The sequence below is a fragment of the Ahaetulla prasina genome, chromosome 2 (assembly GCF_028640845.1).
Source record: "Ahaetulla prasina isolate Xishuangbanna chromosome 2, ASM2864084v1, whole genome shotgun sequence".
Lineage (NCBI taxonomy): Eukaryota > Metazoa > Chordata > Lepidosauria > Squamata > Colubridae > Ahaetulla > Ahaetulla prasina.
The window spans coordinates 190,072,306-190,096,735 of record NC_080540.1 but is presented as its reverse complement, the minus strand read 5'-3'; the positions used below and the strand labels follow the sequence as shown (position 1 = coordinate 190,096,735).

The 24,430-nt window shown below is 40.9% G+C and overlaps 1 protein-coding gene across 2 annotated transcripts in view; it reads left to right on the top strand.

The window, feature by feature from the left end:
- The window catches only part of POLQ (DNA polymerase theta), a 72,661-nt gene that overhangs the window by 5,116 nt on the left and 43,115 nt on the right, over positions 1–24,430 (top strand). The window contains exons 5-14 of one of the 2 annotated variants that reach the window (XM_058171215.1): positions 1,060–1,168; positions 3,492–3,708; positions 5,540–5,681; positions 5,760–5,906; positions 7,724–7,936; positions 11,912–12,054; positions 13,185–13,383; positions 17,974–18,113; positions 18,813–19,006; positions 19,301–19,425. In XM_058171215.1, the coding sequence (XP_058027198.1) occupies positions 1,060–1,168; positions 3,492–3,708; positions 5,540–5,681; positions 5,760–5,906; positions 7,724–7,936; positions 11,912–12,054; positions 13,185–13,383; positions 17,974–18,113; positions 18,813–19,006; positions 19,301–19,425 (1,629 nt within the window). The remainder of the gene's footprint in view (positions 1–1,059; positions 1,169–3,491; positions 3,709–5,539; positions 5,682–5,759; positions 5,907–7,723; positions 7,937–11,911; positions 12,055–13,184; positions 13,384–17,973; positions 18,114–18,812; positions 19,007–19,300; positions 19,426–24,430) is intronic. The other variant, XM_058171216.1, reaches the window with a different exon arrangement.

Genomic DNA, 24,430 nt, shown 5'->3' with positions numbered 1-24,430 from the left:
AAAAAATCTGCCTCTGCCTCCCAGCCCCAACACATGGCTTGTCAGGCCTCTGCTCCATTGTGCCCACCACCAGTCAGCTGACTGACAGCTGGATCCCGGCCTCCCATAGCCCCGCCAATCAATGGGCTGGCCGACCAGAAACAGGGCTATTGCTACCACCTCTTGTGTTTGCTGCTTCCACCGGAGAACGCTGGAGGCCTATTGCTGCCGTTCACCGCTGCCTATCAGCAATTGGATCAGCCTCTTGGAATACTGCCAATCAGCTGTTCTAGGTGGTGGGGATCCCAGCCGCCTGGAACAGTTAATCGAAGATATTCCAGGAGGCTGATCCAACCACTGATAGAGCAGCAGCGATCGACAATATTCATTCCATAAGACGCACAGACATTTCCACCCACTTTTGGAGGTGGGGAATGTGTGTCTTATGCTGTAAAAATACAGTATATTGTGCATGATACCTTTGCCAATATTATTGAAGCAAGGACTCAAGATGCTTATCTTTTAAAGATGTCTTGTGAATTCTAGTCTATTTTTCATGAAATTCTGCTATAGACCACAGCATAATCATTGAAGGAGGAAATAGAATAATTTACTAGCTCCATTCCATCTTTTTACTTTCCATGCATATGAATGGAGGTAGAATGAAGCTTCTATGCAACTTCTAGCTTTTATAAAGGGAGGATTTTAAAACATGAGCGTCTTCATTTTCAGTAGGATGGAAAGAACTGAAGATATTTGTGTTTTCCTCATGTCTCTGTCAGCTACTTGAATTATTTGCATCTTAGTTGCTATCCTTGTTTACAATAATGTAATGCTTACATTATTGTTTACAATAGTATTTTCCACTTGGTGAACACAATCCAAGTATTTCTCCTTATTTAGGGGGAAAACTTGACTTGGTAGTGAATACAGTCATACAGTTTGTTTTAAGGTTATTGATAAATTTATTTTTCCTTTTATAATTGATGCTGTTTTGGAATCTACTTTGACAAAGGGTGGTATAGAGACTAATTAAAATATGCATATTCCATTCTCCCCTCTCTACATCACTTTTTATAGGAATAGTTGTTGTGGATGAATTGCACATGTTAGGAGATTCTCAAAGAGGATATTTATTAGAACTTCTGCTGGCAAAGATTTGTTTTTTGACTAAAAGAATAAAAAACAAGTAGGTAGCATGAAAAATCATGATTTCTTTACTGTTTGATCTTTTAAAACAAACGTATTTGGAGTTTAAGAATTTTGTTAAAATGTTAAATATTTTGCTTGGCAACCATAAACACTTTTTAATGATCACTTCTAATTAGTCTTATTTTGGAATGGATATTCTAAATCATAGATGCATCATTGCTTAGATATACTCTTAATGTGTTTAACTTGGGTTCTGGGAAAGCTGTTAAGTATATACATTTGTTTAAGAGGAATTGTCCCTAATGCATTTTATTATTATTTGAAGGATTGTTTGACTCTCACTTAGAATGCCTCTTCACTTTATATAATAAGTATTCAATAAATTACAATCCACTTTTCTTTTTATTTATATCTACACCCAGATATGGGTGGATGTTCCACCCAGTCTTAATTAGGCAATCCTTTTTAGTTTGTGAGATTAGCCAGGTAGTAACACCTGCTGAGGCCAATGATAAAAAACTATATAGGTAGTCCTCTTCTAGTGACCATAATCAAAACCTGCTTTCCTGTTTTAACTGAGATCTTTCATCTCCTTTTACCGATAATATAACCAGTCTGATTTTTGTGTACTTTGTCTGGTAATGTTCGTGTTGCTTTGGTTGTCTGAAGACTATTAGAAATAAAGAGATTGACAGAAACTGATGTCATCCTCCTGCTTCATTTCAGTTTTCTAGGCTAAGCAGTCCAATTACACTTTTTTCCTTGCTGTTTCTAACTTTGGCATTGTAGTCTCCAACCATAAACAACACATCTTTCTTGCATATTTGTCTACACCATTCCTTTGTTTTTTGTTTTCTTGAGTAATAAACTATTGACTGAAAATGTCCAATTCCAGTCTTTTCAATTTGCTGTTACTTAAATTTTTTTCAGTTTTCACCTGAAAACTGAAAATATATCGAGCCTTTCCATCTTTTTTATGCTTCTTACAATATGTTCCATGTTCCCATGTTAGTTCTATCTTTGCAGCTTCAGATTTTCTTTTCTTGCATGGCAACATCAGTACCTGAAGGGCTTTAATCTAGCTACCTCATAACATCATTAGTACTCCAACCTTAGCTCTTCTTTAATAGCATGTTGAGTGCCATAAGGGCTTATCATCCAATTCTATATTCTTAATTGCTTTATCTTATCTACTCAAGTAGTTTTCTTGGTAAACTAGAAGTGTGGTACCACTGTCTTCTCCCAAGCAGTATGACATGATTTTGCCATTGTCATGAAAATGATCTTCTGCTTCCAACATCTTTCTGTATCATTGCTGCCCAAAATAGAAGACAGCTTGTTTAGCTGTTAGCATACAATCCTAGTGTTCTTTGCAAATCCCTTCTAGGAAACCTCTGCACCACAATGAGGACCTGTGACGGGGGAGGTACCTCTCTAATGGAGCCTTGTTAAAAAATGTTTTGTTGTCTCTTACATCAGGGTTAGTGAGAAGATGCCAAAGAGTTGTACTGAGGAAGTTGTGTATTGGTAAAGGAAACTGCTAAACTACTTAAATAGCCTAATAGAAAAATTTTCGGAGAAGTTTAAGACTTCAAATTTTACACCCTATGGTCACTCTACAAAGGGCTATCTTTGAAGATCACAGATAACCTATCCAGAACAGAGCAGTACAGGCAGTTGCTTCCATGTTACACAGCTGCTCCACAAGTTGCATTGGTTTTCATTGGGTTTCTGAGTGAAATTCAAGGTACTGTCTATACAGCTCCTTGTGATAGGAGCTAAGTTGGTTTCAGAATCAACTCTCCCTGATAGTTCCTGCCCATTATGTCCAGTAGATTGGGCATTGCTCCCAACCCTCTCTATTAACCAATGCCTTTTGGAAGGACTCGGAAGCATTCTGTCTCTGGTAATGTGTGCCCTCTGGAACACCATGCCCTCTGAGATTTGCAGGGCCATGATCCTGCTAGCATTTCTTAAGTCCCTGAAGACCAGATGTTCCCTTGGCATGAGTTCTGAAGGTTAGGAGATTATATCAGTATGATTCTGTATTCTTTATGGTTGAGTTGGGCTTGTGCCTGGACAATATTATTTTATTAGTAATTGCTGATTTTGTTTTTTAACCCAGTGTTGTAATTGCAGGATAGGCAGCAATATAAATTGATAATATTGGTATATAAATCCATCTCCACTATCCATGCTTCCCATCAGTAGGAAGTAATAATTTTTGCTAGACACAGAGTTCATTTTGTAAAACTATTGACCATCACATCAGTGTGATTTAATATGTTAATAAATTCTATAAATAATTATGCAGTGGAATCAGTTTTCAAAATTCAAAATAGGTTTGTTTATTCCTGCAGACAAAACATTGAAAAGTCGTTTTGTAACAAAACACAAATCATAGGAATGAGTGCCACCCTTCCTAACTTGGATCTTCTGGCTTCCTGGCTAAATGCAGAATTGTACCACACAGACTTCCGTCCAGTACCCCTTCTGGAACAAGTAAAAATTGGCAACAAGATTTATGACTCTTCAAATGCAGTTGTAAGAGAAATTCAACCTGTACTGAATATTAAGGTAATTGCCCATACTAAAAATTAGTTTGATAGAATGCCATTTTTCTATATAAAATTATGGCAACATTTTATGAATATTAATATGCCTATACTATTATAAAAGAAGTTCTGGTTTCATCTGAATGTTTGTCTTTAAAATTCTTTTGGCAATTCATGGACCTCCATACACTTCCTAATCTGTGCAGTACCTCCTACACAAGTTGGGAGGGTGTGCAGGGTGCAGCATTGGCCAGGAAGAGTGTATGGATAAGGAAGTATATATGAGGCGCTGCATGAGAAACACCAGTAAGTCAGAAAGTTTTCAGGGAGCTGCAAGCAAGGTGCATGAGGGTGTTTGGAGAGTACAAGGTAGGTAAGCAAATATTTCTGAAGCAATGACCCAACAAGTTAACTACCGTATATACTCGAATATAAGCCGATCCGAGTATAAGCCGAGGTCCCCAATTTTACCCCAAAAACTGGGGTAAACTGGGGACTCGAGTATAAGCCGAGGGTGGGAAATGAGGCACCTACCGGTTGGGGAAACCCTCCCTCCCTCAGCTGAGAAGGCTGGCGGCTCCCCCGCCCCGCCCTCTCACTGCACCGGCAGGGCTTCCCCGCGCCGTCCAGTAAAATGTGAAAAAAAGAAAAAAAAACAAAACTCGAGTATAAGCCGTATATACTCGAGTATAAGCCAAGGGGCTTAAAAAAAAAAAACAACTCGAGTATAAGCCGTATAGACCCGAGTATAAGCCGAGGGGACGTTTTTCAGCACAAAAAACGTGCTGAAAAACTCGGCTTATACTCGAGTATATACGGTATTTATAACCGATATTGGTTATACCAGGGGTAGCAAACCTTTTTATACCTACTGCCCACTTTTGTATCTCTGTTAGTAATAACATTTTCTAACCGCCCACCGGTTCGGGGGGAGATGCGCGAGCTATTCTGGGACAAGGCTCTTTTGTTTGCGGTCGCACTATAGCGCCATTTAGTTTCACTTATGTAACGTGAACTAAACTTATGCACGGGCGATACAAATAGTATATTTTCAGAAATTTAAATTGTCATGGGGAATTTTATGAAAACCTAATGAAAATGTTTTTCAATAATGCTATGAAATTTTTTTTAAAAGTCAATTAAATTAAAAAAAAGGAAAGTGCTTCAGTATTGGGCAAAACCCCTACCGCCCATCATGAAAGCTGGAACGCCCACTAGTAGGCGGTAGGGACCAGGTTAACTAACATTGGGTACCATTTTATCATGCACTCTTTAACTTTTTCTTCCATTTGAAATATCAGCAAATATTTATACATCCTAGCAACCATATATTCACCATTCGCAAACAAATCAATTTCAATTTTTGTTTTATATTGTTAAATTCCAATTATTTTTTATCTATATTAAACCTTTTCTTCATTTGATATATATGAAAACCATTGACAACGAACTCCTGCTGTAGTGAACTGTTCTTTGATTTCATCTTAAGTTCTACATAGTCCTGTACTAGCAATCTTGATATGTTAACCATTTGTCTTTGCTCACTGTTTTTTTTTCTATGAAATGCTTCTTGTGCTGAAATCAATAAAGACCTTTTTGGACACAGCCTGGGTTTATATCTATTCCATATTCTTAGTATGGCATTCCTAGCATAATTTATTGTACTCTTCTAATTATAATATTATTTTACTCAACAGCACCCTCTAGTCAAATATCAGGCTGTGAAATACAATTTACAAATACAACTCAGGCAATCCTAATCCTCATTCTTTTGCATCTTGAAGAATTTTATATTTAAACCTTCCATTTTATTTCCATAGCCCTAATATGAACTTGTCACTTTATACAATTAGGGAGATGAGGACCACGTGGTGACTCTGTGTTATGAGACAATTCAGAATGGCCATTCAGTTCTTGTATTTTGCCCAACAAAAAATTGGTGTGAGAAATTAGCGGACATCATTGCCAGAGAATTCTGCAGTATTCAACAAAAGAGTAAGTCAAGAGGGATTGAAGAAGATAAGGGATTTGGAGAGAAAGCATAAGATTTTAAGACTGTTTTCCTTTCTGAAGATCTTCAAAAGATGTCAACCCTTTCACCAGTTACACTGTGCCAGGAAGGGATAGAAAAGTTGTTGATTCAATTAAAGCGGTCACCTTCTGGCTTGGACAGTGTGCTTCACCGGACCATCAAATGGGGAGTTGCATTTCACCATGCAGGTACACTTTTTGTTATCATACTTCTCAATATGTGCATAGAGGAGGATGGAGAAGAATATGTCTTAAACACACTGAGTTTGATCTGTAGGCCTTAAACTGGTGATTATTGGAAATAAAACTAGATGTGAAAAAATTCAGATAAACTCCTGTTCAGGTAGAAGGAAATGAAGTAGTAATTATGCTGAGATTATGAAGCCACTAAATTAATATAGCAAAAAATGTTGACATAAATTGTGGCTATTATGGGCTATATAATAAAATAATAATATATAATATATAATAATATATTAATAATAAGTAATAAAAATATGGAGATAAAATAAGATGAATTAAACATAATTGGAAGAGTCTTATGATTACTGTAGAACAGAACAATTGAAGGAATAGACTTATTCAAATACCACAGAAGTAACGGAAATTGAGGAAGAATTGCCTTGCATGTTAAAAATAATTCATGTTGAAGAGAAATCCAAGGAAATGAACTTGGTAGCACTATTAAGAGGATCTGTATTAAATTAACCAGAAGAACTAATAAATGTATCAACAGTGGTAACTTTTATTTTAATAAAATGGTCTTCACAAGATTAATACTACTCCCCAGGCAGGAAACCAACGTCTCAGCAGAATCACATGGGCTTTGGCATGAACACGATAAGCAGTTCAGAAAATTGTAATAATTTTAAGCAGGAAGGTGCATGTAATATTGGAATTGTCAATATATTAACAGGAATTGTGCAGTCATTGGTATGTACCTTGAGATTATACACTTTAATTAAGTCAGAGCATTAAGTAGGATTCTATGTAGCCAAAGTTGTTTGTAAAAGGAACAAAAAAATAGATGGCTACAAAAAAAGGAGAGATGATAAAGACATAAAAGGATGTCCTAAAAGGAAAAAAAATGGAGGATAGCAAAAACTAATGTGATTAGAAAAATACTTAAGTGAATATCTACAGATTGAAAAGAACAACACATAAAAAAGGAAAGAGGGATATGTCACTAAAGAAAGTACATAGAAGTAATTCTCAAAGTATAGATATTAGAAAAGCGAAACCTCAAAATGAGTTGAGGTTAGCGAGGGATGTTAAGAACAGCACACATTTTTCAAGTAAGTTTGAAATTAAAGGCAGGAAGGAGTTGTTCTGCCTTAGCACTTAGCCACCACAGGTGTTCCCGACATGAGTGATGTCGAGCTGGTTACGCTCCTCCCCAGCCACGCCCCCTCCCAGCCCCCCCTAAAGTCAAACACAACCCCAATACGTCCCTCAATGAAATAAAGTTTGATACCCCTGAGAGGATTCAAAATCTGTTTTTATATGACTTTTAAGACCAAATGTTGGACATCTCCAACAGTGTAACAAACATGCACTTACATTTGCCTCAAACATTTCCTGATTAGGAAAATTCAGCGTGCTTAATTTCAGTAAAGGTTTGCATATTTTGATTTCCATCTGAATTGTTATAAGCAGCTTTTAGTCTGGCTTTTATGCTTTTTAAATATAATGTATTGTGGGCTTTTGACAGTAACAGTGAGCAAAGCTCTTCTGTTGTAGATGCCAAAAGTTGCCATCGCTCAGGTAGCAGTTGCACAGAGGAGGCTCTCTGTTGGAATGATCTCATGATCGAAAGCAGGGAGGCTTCCAGGCAGGGTGGGATATTTTTGTTTTCTCTACCACTATTGTTAATTCTTTTAATGTTTAATGGATAAATTTGATTATCATTTTTACCATTTTATTGTAAACTAATTGAAATTTTAATGAAAATGAAAAGTGGTATATATTAAACTTATAAAGCATATTTATCTTAAATTATTTTTCAGGTTTGACATTTGATGAACGAGACATAATTGAAGTAGCTTTCCGTCAAGGTGTCCTGCGAGTTTTAATAGCAACTTCTACACTTTCTTCAGGGGTAAATCTGCCTGCACGTCGGGTAATTATCCGAACTCCTGTATTTGGTAGCAGACTGTTGGATATCTTGACATACAAACAAATGGCTGGAAGAGCTGGAAGGAAAGGAGTAGATACTATAGGTAAATGCATTTAGAGCCCTTTATCTGTTTGTGTTTATAAATAGAACAACAGTGCTCGCCAGGGGAGCAGGGGAGCATTTTATCAGGTCCTCCTGATTCGCCAGTTGCGCCCCTTCCTTGACCAGGACTCCTTACGCACGGTCACTCACGCCCTCGTTACTTCCCGCCTGGACTATTGCAATGCTCTCTACATGGGGCGCCCCTTGAAGAGCACCAGGAGGCTCCAGCTAGTCCAGAATGCGGCTGCGCGGGTGATAGAGGGACCACCGCGTTGCTCCCATATAACACCTATCCTACGCGGCCTGCACTGACTGCCGGTAGCCTTCCGGGTGCAATTCAAGGTGTTGGTCACCACCTTTAAAGCGCTCCATGGCTTAGGACCGGGTTATCTACGAGACCGCCTTCTGCCACCGATAGCCTCCCAACAACCTATGCACTCCCACAGAGTGGGCCTCCTCAGGGTGCTGTTGACCAAACAATGTCGGTTGGCGGCCCCCAGGGGGAGGGCCTTCTCTGTGGCAGCACCGGCCCTATGGAATGAGCTGCCTCCGGGCTTACGCCAACTCCCTGACCTCCGGGCCTTCAAACGTGAACTGAAGACTCTACTATTTTATCGTGCGGGACTAGCCTAAGTATAATTTTAATTGTAATTTTAAACGGGTTTTATGTCGGTCTTTGATCATTTTAGTTGATCTGACCATTAAATATTTGGTTTTAATTCGCTTTTAAAATTGTTATTTGTATTTGTAGTTTTAATATGGCTGTAAATTGCCCCGAGTCCTTCGGGAGAAGGGCGGTATAGAAATTAAATTATAAATAAAATAAAATAAATAAATAAAGTCAAAAACATTTATTGTAGAATAAATCCTCCTAGAGTGCAATCTATAAGATGTATCAATGACCCAGATAGTTATAGAAAGATTAATTTTTTTCTACAATTTTTACAATTCTGTAATGGTTCAGAGACAAAAAAAGTGAATCCCCTTTACAGTAAGAAAACACGTTTCTATTAACAGTGAAAAAAGTAAATCATAAAGCTTGACACACTAGCTTTCAGGATCTAAAAGACCCAAATTTAAATTCCACTTACTAATAGAGCTCATTGGGTTACTTTCTGTCAGCCTAACCTATCTCAGAGCTTATATGAAAGGCCAGGTGCTCCATTTTTCAATTCCTGTCAAGCACAAGCAACTAAAACAAATTCATGAATAGGCCAAAGCAATTCATTTATTCTTAAGTACTATTTACAAAAATATTATAGACTGACTGCCTTTCCTTGGGAAATGGCAGACATAGATTTAAGGGTTTGCTCTCATATGTTTCATTCCCCAAATCACCTTCATGCTGGAATGTCTCTTTACTCCACCTTGAGACCCCCACACATCAGCTCCTCTAAACAGCCCCCGCCCCCAATGATCCAGAAACATAATCCAAAAACAGCTCAGCTATTTCCCTTGCAATGGGAACTGGACAATGTGGGTAGCTAGCGATGACGTGACAAAAGAGCTATCCAAGTCAGATTGCAGGTACTTCCCCCTTTCCCTCATAGAGTGAAGACCTCGAAGATGAAGGCAGAGCCTTGCCATTCATGATGTCTCCCCATAGAGGGTTCCACTCTGAATGGCTAACCCATTCACTAACTGATTCCTCTTTAAATTCTGGGATTGAATCCAGTCCTGGGAGCATGGAAGATCTTGTTTTGTCTGGGAAGCCTGGGAAAACAGTTGTATTAATTTTGGAGCATGCACATACCTTGCATTTTCCCATGAACTGGGCAGTCCTTCCAATGAATCAAATTTTGTATTCCTTTCTCCTGCCTCCTTCACTCCAATATTTCTTCCACTTTGAGCTCCTTTTTGCCTTCAACAATCACGGAGTGGGGGTGGGGTAGATGCTGTTGTGATTTCAAAGTGTTTAGTGATGCTTCCTTCACCAGCAAAGAATGCTGAAAACTGGGTGCATTTTCATAGACTCTGGCAATTACAAATGAAAGGCCACAGTATTGACCTGTTATAGGGCCTTAAGAGGGCTAAGAAAAGGCTAAAAATTTGGTAGGCAGCCACACATTATCTCCCTCTGCATTTGTCAGCATCTCTTGCCAAGGGAAGTCTGAAAACTTTTTGTAAGACTGTTTAGCTTGGTCTAGCTATTCTTTCAACAGCGCTTGAGCAGCACATTGCTCCTCTAGAAAAATCTATGACTCCAGGGATGAGAACCTGTTGTGAGGTTGCAGGTAAAACCCTTGGGTGCCTCCTGTGCAAGGCCTGGAACAGGGTCATTTCAATTGTCCTGGCTGTATGTACAGTAACACCTTAAATAGTGTTGCAGCATCTGGTTGTAACAGGGTGGTGAACTGATGACAAACTGATTTGTACCTCCAAAAGGTGGAATAATGCCTTTCAAAACATGGAACTAAGTTGACTTCCGTGATCTGAAAGCACTCTATAAACCATTCATCTGTAACGAAAGGCATCCAGATGAAATGTGCCATCTTGCTGAAAATATCCTCCACCACCGCCATCAATATGGGTGAGCCCCCAAAAATGTTTTATAGATGGCACATGTCAACGGAAAGATTGGCAAAAATATTCAAAGATAAATCAACTAAATGTTGGAAATGCCACCAGACATCAGGATCATATTATCACATGTGGTAGACATGTCCAGGAGCGAGAAATTATTGGGCAAAAATTCAAATCTGGCTAGAGAAAATGACACAGCAACATATTGATCTTAAACCGGAGCTGTTCCTGTTGGGTATCTTACCAGAGAAATTTAGTAAAGAAAATATAGATTTGATTATACATGTAATAATGGCAGCAAGAATGGTATTTGCACAAAATTGGAAAGCAGAAAAAATTCCTACAAAGGGAGAGCTAATTAAGAAAATATTAGAATGTGCAGAAATGAGTAGATTAACATTAGCAATTAGAGGGAAGGAAGAATCGGAGTATTACAACATATGGGGGCAATTTTATCAATGGATAGCACCTGAATATAGATAATAGGCAATGTAAAAATAAATATGGGAAAAATACGTTGTAATATATTAAATTTAAATTTAAATGTAAAAGGAAAGATAAATAAGTACTAAGTAAATGATGATAAATGTTGAATATGATGACACAAAAATTTTGTACCCAGGTGTCACACTGATTGATTAATGATGAATTGTTTGTTTAAAAATAATAATAATAAAAAATTCTTGGGAAAAAAATACAGATGGGTCTCCTGTTCCTCAGCTGATGTTTCCACCACAATTCCTGAGGAAAGGGGATAATTTCAAAAGTAAGATTAGGCAGTGTGCTTGTTAGGTAAAGTAGAATAACAATACATCTGCATGGGCAATATGTGGTCTTCTGGTTATTGCTGAACTGCAATTTCCATTATTTCTCACCATCGACCATGATGGTAGAATAAATAAATGAGAGATGCAATTTAGTATCTGCTTATCTCTGTCCTAAATACAAAACATCAAAGTTATTTTCCATAAGAGAGGATTAGTTGCCATTGATAGTCCTTTCATGTGATCCTCCCTCAGCTAAGTCCTCCTTGAGCCTGATAGGACAATGTCATGTGTTCTTGCTATTAAGAAACAGCAGCCAGATCAATGCTTTGACTAGAAAAATAGTCAAGATAATAAATGTTTTACTGATTTTACAATGACCAGGTTTCAACCCTAATTTTGAGCCACAACTCTATATATACTAAAATCAATCCAAAATCCAAGTAAGCTTATTGTAGTTTTTCATGTATCTGTTTATTAAAATACTGAACAGCATGTTCAGAAGAGTACTTTTTATGTAAAAGATTATGTTACAGTTAGGGAACAAACAATGTAAATTATCTGCTTCTTAAAAGTGGCCAGGTCCTGGATAAATATGCTTGCAGCCTAGGTAGTCAAATATTATTTATGCATGGGAATTCTGTTAAACCAATATTTTTTCTTCTAATTTATGACATTGTATGTAATAGGTGAGAGTATTTTGATATGTAAGCCCTCTGAAAAATCAAAAGGAATTGCTCTTCTCCATGGTGGTATGAAGCCACTGTGTAGCTGTTTGCTTAGCCTCAAGGGAGAAGGAATCACCTCCAGTATGTTACGGGCAATTCTTGAGGTATGTAATGCAATGAATAAGTGACACATTCATAATCTAAATATTATTTGTTAACAACATTTTGCACTGTTTTTATGAAGCTGCTATACGCATTTATAGGAATTCTCTTTAAATTGCCTTAAACATAGAATAGAATAGAATTTTTATTGGCCAAGTGTGATTGGACACACAAGGAATTTGTCTTGGTGCATATGCTCTCAGTGTACATAAAAGAAAAGATACGTTCATCAAGGTACAACATTTACAACACAATTGATGGTCAATATATCAATATAAATCATAAGGATTGCCAGCAACAAAGTTACAGTCATACAATCATAAGTGGAAAGAGATTGGTGATGGGAACTATGAGAAGATTAATAGTAGTGCAGATTTAGTAAATAGTTTGACAGTGTTGAGGGAATTATTTGTTTAGGAGAGTGATGGCCTTCGAGAAAAAAATGTTCTTGTGTCTAGTTGTTCTGTTGTGCAGTGCTCTATAGCGTCGTTTTGAGGGTAGGAGTTGAAACATAAATTCAATCTCAAATTATATACCAGTATAATCTCTGTGACAAAATAATTGCTCGTGTAAAAAAAGGGACGGTGAGTTTCTGAAAAGTGAAATGGTTAAAAAAAGGGGTGTGTGTGATGGTATTAGTAGTCTCCAGAGATTAGAGGATAGAGGCCTGCTAGCATCATTTTTCTATGGTGGTGCCAGAACTTAAATGTCCCCTAAAGTTTAATCAGATCCTACTGTGTTAGGATTTAGGAAATTATTAAAACAGATATGTTTAAAGGGGCCTGGATGTTACCTTCTAATTTTATCACTTTTTGGTGGTTTTATTTTATCCATGCTACGTTTATTGCTTATTGGTATAAAAACATAGGCATTTCATGGTTAAGACATAGCCCTACAGTTTCAAGATTAGAGAGGTATAAAAAAATCAAATGTCAATACATTTCTGTATAAATTTCCTACATTTCCTAAGGGAATATTAATGTACAGCTACAGAGATCTATACATGTTTGAAGACGTCAGTATTTGAAATGTACGCAATATACAAAACTATACCTGATATGTGACCTAAAAAGGTAACTTTCAAAAGTAACATATTTTTTCAAGTATGTTTATTACCTTTTTATTCTGATAGATCATAGTAAGTGGAGTAGCTAGCTCTTCAGAAGACATCCAGAGTTATGCATCCTGTACACTCCTTGCAGCTAGTCTGAGAGACTTCCAGGACTGTAGGAGAGAGCAGGAAAAAATTTGTGATGGATCTATTGAGACTTGTGTGAAGTGGCTGCTTGAGAAGGAATTCATCATGATTTCAGTATCGGATGTTGGCAAAGGTAACAATGCTAATTTGTATATGATTTGAGTATTTTTAATTACAATTAAGAAAATGTAGATCAGGAAACATTTGTATAGGTAATCCTTGAGGTACGAAGGTACCTCCCAAAAGCCATGTATCACCATGATTCAAAGATAAGAATTTTACAAAAGGTATTTGCTCATTCACGCTTAGGAACAACCAGGCAGCTTCATAACTTTGCAGAGACGCTGAAGCCCACCCACCTATCTCTTCCCACCCCCCATCCTTGCCCTGCCGGGTTCCCAAAGGTACTGGGCCTGCTTTGTCCCCCTGTTACACCCCTCACAATCCTTGCTTACCTTCTGGAGATCAGCAGAACTCAGTATTGTGGGCAGTTCTTACTGGCTACATGGAGCAGCCATTTGCAAACTGACCTCGGCAAAGCAGCATTTCCCTTGCCTTCTGCCTTTCTGCATGGCGCCTTTAACTCAAAACAGGATAATGAGCCACAGTTTGTACTTTGCAGTTTCTATAGTTCCTCTGAAAAAAGTTTTAAAGGGAAGGAGAAACAGGAGCATGGTCCAGTGGGCCGGAGAACAGACAATGAAGAGTTAAATGTTAAAAGAGTGATGTGGAGGGAGGGGGAAAGAGCATCTTTGCCTTCCAGGTCAGGTTTCAAACAAGGCAAAGCCCTCTGCATTGTCCTTTTTAACATGTAACTCTTCATTGTGTGTTCTCCATCTCACTGCACAAGCTCTTGTTTCTCTCCCTTTTAAAACTTTTTAATTATTTTATTTATTTGGTATTTAATAATATTTTATTTATTTTTTATCCCATTTTATTATTTTTGTAAAGCAGCGAACTAGCTAACACACCTTTCTCTTCTTATTTTCCCCACAACAACAACCCTGTAAGGTGGGTTGGGCTGAGAGAGAGGGACTCTGAACCCAAAGTCACAGAGCCAGCTTTAATGGCTAAGGTGAGACCAGAACTCACAATCTCCTGCTTTCCAGCATGGTGCCATAACCACTAAACCAAACTAGCTCTCAAACTGTCAACTGGCAGTTTCATATTGATCTGTCCTAGTTTATGAAAGTTGTCTTCTATAGGAAGCATGAAGTCTCGGCTAGCTCAGCCACAGTTGTGTCAGACGCCGTGAGAAGAAACAAGCCAACTTGGTTTTCTTTTCCAACAGTGACTTCGTTTATTGGGTCTGCTACAAACTGGGTCTCAGTAATAGTTGAGGTCTCTCTGTACAAAGTCAGCGCTGAGAGCTTCTGCCTCTCAGCCTCTTTTAAACATCCTGCGCTGCTCATGCCCCGCCCCATGGCTGAACTGCTCAGTTGATCGGACGCCTGGCTGCTCTCTCCCTCCTCGTCTGACAGCCTCAGCTGCCATGTCATCTGCCAAATCCCGGAAGTAAAGCAGCTCTTCGTGACGCCCAGCCCTCATCTCCCTCTATCCCGGCCGCCAGTGTGGTGATCCCTTCCCCATGCTTCCCCAATGCAAATCCCTGCACCCCCGAACAAGTCCTCGATAATTCATCCTTTTGGATCTTTGATTAGGGGCTGCTGCCATAGTCCAGATCCCTGCAGCGTCATTTGTCGAGCCGGAGCTGAGCTCGACATGAAGTCATGTATTCATGACTTATAAAAGTCATGAATACATGACTTATAAAACTGCTAGATGATGTGGCTCCTCTGTTTGTTAAAGAGTTGGTTTTTACTCTCACATTTATATGTTTGCATTGGTACCACAAAAAGAAAAAAACATTATTTACCTGCACAGATAGTCCTTGGACTATGATGGCAATTTGGACTGGAATTGCTATGTTGTACTACATGTAAAGCATGTTGTTATCCCTGGTTGCCACTGTAATCCCAAAATGTTCAAATGGTTAATTGGGAAGCAGCAGCAGAAGTCCCAAATAAAGAGCATAGGGGTGGCACAGGGGGGTAGGGGAGCGCTGTGCAGGCCGCACCCAAGTTGGAAGACAGGGTGCTGTGGATGAGTGGAGCGAGGCAGAAGAAAGGAGGATGCAAGTCTTTGTGAGCACCGGGAGGCCCAGAGTAGGAGTCACAGTGCATGATCTGTGTACACACTGCAGACACTGCAATCACCATAAGTGTTAGCTGGGTTACCAAGAGCCCAAGTTTTGTTCATGTGACTAAAGTCATGGCTGAAAGTGTTGGCACCCCAGAAATTTTTCCAGAAAATCAAGTATTTCTCACAGAAAAGTATTGCAGTAACACATGTTTTGCTATACAGATATTTATTCCCTTTGTGTGTATTGGAACAAAGCAAAAAAAGGGAGGAAAAAAAGTAAATTGGACATAATGTCACACAAAACTCCAAAAATGGGCTGGACAAAATTATTGGCACCCTTAACTTAATATTTGGTTGCACGCCCTTTGGAAAAAATAACTGAAATCAGTCGCTTCCTATAACCATCAATAAGCTTCTTACACCTCTCACCCGGAATTTTGGAAACTGCTTTGCAAACTGCTCCAGGTCTCTCTTATTGGAAGGGCGCCTTTTCCCAACAGCAATTTTAAGATCTCTCCACAGGTGTTCAATGGGATTTAGATCTGGCCACTTCAGAACTCTCCAGCGCTTTGTTGCCATCCATTTCTGGGTGCTTTTTGACGTATGTTTGGGGTCATTGTCGGGCTGGAAGACCCAAGATCTTGGATGCAAACCCAGCTTTCTGACACTGGGCTCTACAGTGCGACCCAAAATCCTTTGGTAATCCTCAGATTTCATGATGCCTTGCACACAGTCAAGGCACACCAGTGCCAGAGGCAGCAAAACAACCCCAAAACATCATTGAAGCTCCACCATATTTCACAGTAGGTACTGTGTTCTTTTCTTTGTAGGCCTCATTCCATTTTCGGTAAACAGTACAATGATGTGCTTTACCAAAAAGCTCTATCTTGGTCTCATCTGTCCACAAGACGTTTTCCCAGAAGGATTTTGGCTTACTCTAGTACATTTTGGCAAACTGTAGTCTTTCTTTTTTATGTCTCTGTGTCAGCAGTGGGGTCCTCCTGGGTCTCCTGCCATAGTGTTTCGTTTCATTTACATGTCGACAGATAGTTTGCACTGACACTGATGCTCCCTGAGCCTGCAGGACAGCTTGAAGTTCTTTGGAACTTGTTTGGGGCTGTTTATCCACCATCTGGACTATCCTGCATTGCAATCTTTCATCAATTTTTCTCTTCCGGCCACGCCCAGGGAGATTAGCTATAATGGCATGGGTTGCAAACTTCTTGATAACGTTGCGCACTGTGGACAAAGGCAAATCTAAATCTCTGGGGATGGACTTGTAACCTTGAGATTGCTGATATTTTTCCACAATTTTGGTTCTCAAGTCCTCAGACAGTTCTCTTCTCCTCTTTCTGTTGTCCATGCTTAGTGTGGCACACACAGACACACAATGCAAAGACTAAGTGAACTTCTCTCCTTTTTATCTGCTTTCAGGTGTGATTTTTATATTGCCCACACCTGTTACTTGCCCCAGGTGAGTTTAAAAGAGCATCACATGCTTGAAACAACCTTATTTATCCACAATTTTGAAAGGGTGCCAATACTTTTGTCCAGCCCATTTTTGGAGTTTTGTGTGACATTATGTCCAATTTGCTTTTTTCCCTCCCTTTTTTTGTTTTGTTTCAATACACACAAAGGGAATAAACATGTGTATAGCAAAATATGTGTTACTGCAATACTTTTCTGTGAGAAATACTTGATTTTCTGGAAAAATTTCTGGGGTGCCAACACTTTCGGCCATGACTGTATAAGGGTACTATGAGAGCCAGAACTTGTGTAAGCACCACTCATTCTGTTGGAGAAGGGGTGGCAGAACCTGAGGGGCAGAGTTAAGAATCCCTAAATAGCCAATTTCAAGCCAATTTCAAGCAAATTGGCTAACTCTTAGTTGAACATTAATATTCTCAGCTAATGGTTAGCACCTGCATGGGTCAACAGAATAAAGCTCAACACAATTCAAGGGAGGCTGAGCTTAGACTGCTTATGGGTCCTAGAGTTTCTAAGCTGATCTCTCTTTTAACTCTGCCTCCAGTTCTGCCACACCTTCCCCTACACATTCAGTGCCTTCACAACTTTGAAGGATCACTGAACAAATGATCAGTAAGCAAGGACTATCTGTAATGTTACCCTTTTAATAATCATACAGTTTGTTTTCTACTGTGAAACAGGTTGCTGTGTTTTAAAAGCAACTGAACAAGGAGCCCGCTTCTTCTAACTGAAGCTATTGGCAGAATGTCCTTGCTAGCAGGTTGTGAGATAAACCAATTTTCTGATTTGGCACTGAGCTGTTGTTTGGACTTGATTTGCCTAAATGACTGTAGTTCTACAGGTGGCTAGATCTATTATTAAATCATAATAAAGCATACACTTTGTCATTATTAGGTCAGAAAGCAATTAATAATGGACCTTTATTATCTTAGATTCCTGGCCTGCACAAGTACATACATAATACGCTCATACAATTTCCAATTAAACACAACTTTCAAAGGATGAACAACATTAATTGGTTGCAGCAAAATCAATATTCTAAAACTAGGCTGTGGTTGCATTGCATATAAGTGCTTCATTTTTCTCTTGGCAGAAATATATCGTCCGACACATCTTGGCTCTGCTACACTGTTTTCCTCCTTTTCCCCAACCGCAGCACTAGAAATTTTTGCTGATCTCCAGAGAGCAATGAAGAGTTTTGTTCTAGAGAATGATCTGCACAGTCTTTATTTGGTAGGAGTGTGTGTGTGTACGTGTGTATGTTTATGACAGTACTGGATTAGATTTAATGTGTGTATTAAAACATCTTTTGTTTGATAGTCAAGATGCAACATAGAGAAATAAAGTGAATTCTCATTTTATTCACCATTCCAAAGAACAGGGAAGTATAAAGTAATCCTGAACCTTAAAGCACTGAGATGACAGTAGAGAAGGACACGAAAATCAGATGTGGAAGCCATTTTACCAGGCAACATATAGGTGTTAAGGATTTATCAGAAGAATATATGTATTTGCACACTAGAGAGTCCTCAGATTCACTTACACAACATGATTCCAGATCATGATTCCTACTTGGCCTTGCATCAGCTACATGGATATTCTGCAAGATTATTTGTCCTAGTGCAAATTTATTTAATTTCTAGGTCTAGATTATCTCTTGATCAGAGCTTCAATCAAGTGGAGTACAAAAATCTTTCTTCCCCCTCCAAAGCACACCCCAATATTCAAACAGATGGATGAATTAAAAAAGAAAGGGCAATCTCATAGAAATGTTACCATCCTAGAGCTAAATTAGGACTCATATTAGTAAAACACAATGTCAGTCAACATAAGACCCATTTCTTTTTATTCTGAAAAATGTTCAACATTTCTTCAAAGAAATTAAAATCTTGTAATTTGAAAACTAACTCAGTTTGGGTGGATTTTTGGTAGGTCACACCTGTTTATGAAGATTGGACCAAAATAGATTGGTACCAATTCTTTTGCTTGTGGGAGAAGCTGCCTGCCTCATTGAGAAGAGTAGCACAACTTGTGGGGATTGAAGAAAGTTTTTTGGCCTGTTCCGTCAAAGGCAACATTATTGCTAAAACAGAGAAGCAATATAGACAAATGGCTATCCACAAAAGGTAATAAGAGGTTTTTTATTGATTGATGTATATTGTATAACAGTGTCAAAAATTTTGTCTATTATTTCAAGCAATTTCTGCTTGTTTAGCAGGAAACAATTATTACTTATGAGTTATTTTAGCAGTACCTTTATTATCTTTTTTTCTCACCACATAGAAAAGTCATCCAGTCTACCTTTTTTCTTTCCATTTTATCAATTTTTCTTCCTCTTTATTAAATATCTATTTGCTTACTTTGCTTTCTTTCACAGAAATAATCACATCGTTGTATCTTAATTATTTTTATTAATACAGATTTTTTACAAGCTTGGCTCTTCTGGATTTAATAAATGAAATTCCTTTAAAGGATGTTGCTAAGAAATATGGCTGTAGTCGTGGACAGCTTCAATCTTTACAACAGTCTGCTGCTACATATGCAGGTAAGAAATTACTGATAATGTTCCAAATAAGTAATGAACAACAATTTAAGAGACAAGACTGGTTTAATAAATCAATTTCTATTTTTCCAATTTAATTTACTGGTATTAAGTAGGTACTTTATGCATGCACTTTCTCAACAAGCAAAACTGAAAAGATGAAAAAAAGTTCATACTTACATCATTATCATTACATTCATTCTCATTCTTCCATTATGGTAAAGATTAAAGTAGGGGCAAGGGCCATTTTTACAATAAAACCAAGATAGAATGTTCCATTCACAACATACCAGTAGCTGTGACTGAGCAAGATTTACTGAACATGTTTTTATGATGGCATTGATTGGCAATGAAAAGTCTTGTCCCAATTGTCATCATAACCCAAGGAAAACTTGTACAAAAAAAATAGAAAAGATATATAGAGGATTTACAAAGCAGAAAAATTACATTAGAATTTAGAAGACGGTAAAAGAAAAAGAAACAGTTATATCATTTTTGCAGGTCACATTGAATTGGAACAGATAATTTTTTTAAAAATATCAATTTAGCATTGTAAGAATTTTAATTTCAAATTAGAAATCAACAAACAGCCAAGTTGATAAGAATTATCAATCATTAAGTTATTAAGAATATAATAAGTAGCAAAAAATTCTAACATGAAACAGTAACTTTTTACCCAGTCAGTCAGAATCTAATGTTTTAAGTGTGGCAGAAGTCTTTGAATGCAATTATAGTTTATTTATTTATTTATTTATTTATTTATTAAATTTTTATACCGCCCTTCTCCCAAAGGACTCAGGGCGGTGTACAGCCAAAAATAAAACACAGAATATATACAATTAAAACCAACATTTAAAACATAGCAAATTACAAAAAGGCTGATAATTAAAAATTTAAATTTAAAAATTTAAAATATTAATAAAACCCCAATTTAAAATCAAAACTATTTATGCCAGTCCCGCTTGAATAAATAAGTGTGTTTTTAGCTCATGACGGAAGGTCCGAAGATCAGGCACTTGACGTAGGCCAGGGGGAAGTTCATTCCAGAGCGTCGATGCTCCCACAGAGAAGGCCCTACTCCTGGGGGCCGCCAGCCGACACTGTTTGGCGGACGGCACCCTGAGGAGACCCTCTCTGTGAGAGCGTACGGGTCGGTGGGAGGCATAGGGTAACAGCAGGCGGTCTCGTAAGTACCTGGGTCCTAAGCCATGGAGCGCTTTAAAGGTGGTAACCAAAATCTTGAAGCGCACCCGAAAGACCACAGGAAGCCAGTGCAGACTACGGACCAGTGATGTTACGTGGGAGCCACGAGCGGCTCCCGTTACTACCCGCGCAGCTGCATTCTGGACTAGCTGCAGCCTCCAGGTGCACTTCAAGGGCAGCCCCATGTAGAGAGCATTGCAATAATCCAAACGGGAAGTGACAAGAGCATGAGTGACCGTGCATAAGGCATCCCAGTCAAGGAAGGGGCGCAACTGGCGAAACAAACGTACTTGGTAAAAAGCCCTCTTGGAGACGGCCGCCAAGTGATCATCAAACGACAGCCGCTCATCCAAGAGGACGCCCAAGTTGCGCACCCTTTCCATTGGGGCCAATAACTCGCCCCCCACAGTCAGCCGCGGCTGCAGCTGACTGTACCGGGGTGCCGGCATCCACAGCCACTCCGTCTTGGAGGGATTGAGCTTGAGTCTGTTTCTCCCCATCCAGACCCGTACAGCTTCCAGACACCGGGATAGCACTTCGACAGCTTCGTTGGGGTGGTCCGGGGTGGAGAAGTACAGCTGTGTGTCGTCAGCGTACAGATGGTAACTCACCCCGAAATCACTGATGATCTCACCCAGCGGCTTCATGTAGATGTTGAACAGGAGGGGCGAGAGAATCGACCCCTGAGGCACCCCACAAGTAAGGCGCCTCGCGGTCGACCTCTGCCCCCCTGTCAACACCGTCTGCGACCGGTCGGAGAGATAGGAGGAGAACCACCGATAAACGGTGCCTCCCACTCCCAATCCCTCCAGCCGGCGCAGCAGGATACCATGGTCGATGGTATCAAAAGCCGCTGAGAGAACTAATAGGACCAAGGCAGAGGAGCAACCCCTGTCCCTGACCCTCCAGAGGTCATCCACCAACGCGACCAAAGCCGTCTCCGTGCTGTAACCGGGTCGGAAGCCAGACTGGAACGGGTCTAGATAGACAGCTTCCTCCAGGTGCCGGGGGAGCTGCCATGCAACCACACTCTCTACAACCTTCGCCACAAAGCGAAGGTTGGAGACTGGACAGTAATTTCCCAAAATAGCTGGGTCCAGGGAAAGCTTCTTAAGGTGAGGTCTCACCACCGCCTCTTTCAAGGCGGCGGGGAAAACCCCTTCCACCAAAGAAGCGTTTATAATCCCCTGGAGCCAGCCGCGTGTCACTTCCTGAGCAGCCAGCACTAACCAGGAAGGACACGGGTCCAGTAAACATGTAGTTGCATGTAACCTCCCCAGCAACCAATCCACGTCCTCGAGAGCCACAGAATCAAACTCATCCCAAATAGCCTCAACAAGACATGTCTCCGTCATCTCGGTTGGATCATCGCAATCTTGATCCAAACTATCCCGAAGCTGAACGATTTTATCGTATAGATAACCGTTAAACTCCTCAGCTCGTCCCTGTAAAGGGTCATCCCATCCCTCTTGATGAAGGAGGGAACAGGTCACCCGAAACAAGGCGGCCGGGTGGTTATCTGCCAATGCAATGAGGATGGAAACGTAGGAACGTTTCGCCTCCCTCATTGCCACTAGTTAGGTCTTAGTAAAAGACCTCACTAGTGTCCGATCAGCCTCGGAACGGCTGGACCTCCAAGTACTCTCTAGGCGTCTTCTCCGGTGTTTCATCTCTCTCAGCTCCTCGGAAAACCAGGGAGCCAATTGAGATCTACGCCGGGTCAGAGGCCGCAAAGGCACGACACGATCCAAAGCCCCAGCCGCGGCCCGTTCCCAGGCCGCAACCAGTTCTTCAGTCGTGCCGTGGGTAAGATCCTCAGGGAACGGCCCAAGCTTCGTCAGGAACCTCTCAGGGTCCATCAGGCACCTGGGATGGAACCAACGCATTGGCTCCGTCTCCCTGCGGTGGTGAGCAGCGGTCCGAAAGTCTAGGCGAAGAAGAAAATGATCTGACCATGACACCAGTTCCTTCACTATATCTCCTAAATCCAGATCATTTGCCCACTGACCAGAGATAAAAATCAGGTCTAGCGCGCCTCCCCTGATGTGTGTAGGGCCATCAGTTACTTGAATCAGGTCCAAGGCCGTCATGGAGGCCTGGAACTCCTGAACCACCGTTGATGACAAGCCGGCCGATGGCAAGTTGAAATCCCCCAAGACCAAAAGTCTGGGAATCTCAACCGCCACGCCAGCAAGCACCTCTAGTAGCTCAGGTAGGGCTGTAGTCACGCAGCAAGGAGCCAGGTACGTGATCAACAGCCCCATCTGATTCCGGTGGCCCCACTTCACTAGGAGGGATTCACAACCAGCTATCTGAGGAACAGTGGACTCCCTCGGCTCCAGACTTTCTTTAATCACAACCGCCACCCCCCCACCCCTACCTTGGGCCCTCGGCTGATGGAATGCACGGAAACCCGGAGGGCACAGTTCAACCAGGGGTACACCCCCTTCTGTGCCCAACCAGGTCTTCGTAATGCCCATAAAGTCTGCGGACTCCCTCTGAATAAGGTCACAAATCAGGGGAGCCTTATTAACCACGGACCGGGCATTGCAAAGCATCAGCCGAAGACCCAAGCTCTGAGGGTCTTGACCATCCAGGGAACGAGTGAGGACTGAGGGGCCGGAGCACGTGATCGCTTTTAAACATCGAACATGTGCTCCCGAAGGACGATACGGCCCCCTGCCTCTGCCATATCTGCCCCTCCCACTTACCGTACAGATGTGGAATAACACTCTCTGCTCTGCACAATCCCCTCCCCCCTGTCTTCGGACCAACTGAAATAATGTCGTGAGCGCGCGCTGGGACTGGACATACCCTCCCCGACGGGTTTCTCCCCCTACCCGTCAATCCCCTCCCCCCCTTAAAAACCCCTTATTTAAAAACCTATTAAAAAACCCCCAAAGATTCTTCTTCGATGCATGCCACCTCTCTGGGTCCCAAGACCCTTCATTAAGGTAGGCCCTCAATAAAGCAGAGGGCCACTCCTGCGAGGCGGGGGAACCTCGCAGCCGTAAGAGCTCAAGCGCCGAGTAACTCGTAGAAAGTTAAAATAACAGCGGAAGAAAAGGGTATCCCAAGCCGGCAAGATCGCTACAGGTATAATAAAACCGACCCCACTGTCTGTATAAGATGTATCAAACGGGGATCGAACTGTCCGAAGTCCGCTGATGGAATTAGCGGACCGGTACACCGCTGCCAGGCAATCACCGTAAGGGACGACCATATTCGGAGTTAACTACGTCGGACGGATAACAATTATGTCTGCAATGCCGCTGATGACAGATATAGCGGCAGATATCGTTAACATAACGTCAGACATAATCTAGGCCTTAAAGCCTGGCGTGGTAAAAAAGGCCACCGATGTCGTTCCCATTAAGATGATAATCCCGCTGATGTCCTTCGCGGTGAGGTGAGTACCGTATGCCAAAAACCGTCCAAGCCGCCAATGTCCAACCGATGTCAGGGTCAATGTCCAAGCCGATGTCCAGGCTCATGACGAAGCCGATGTCCAGGCTCATGACCAGACCGATTGTCCAGCGGAAAATTCCAACCGCCGATGGTACTTGTGGCAAAGCGGCAATCCGGAAGGCCAACAGGCCGGAAACCAACAGGCTGGCAGGCCCGCAAGCCAGCAGGGCCGGCAAGGCCGGCAGTCCATCTTCGGGGAGCGCTGAACCGCACCCCCCCCCCCAAAATGGTCGCCGCCATCCGTTTCCTGCAAGCCGGCAAGCCCATAAGCCCGCAAGTCAGCAATCCGGCCAGCCAGCAATCCGGAAAGCCAGCTGGCCGACGAATCTTCAGGGAG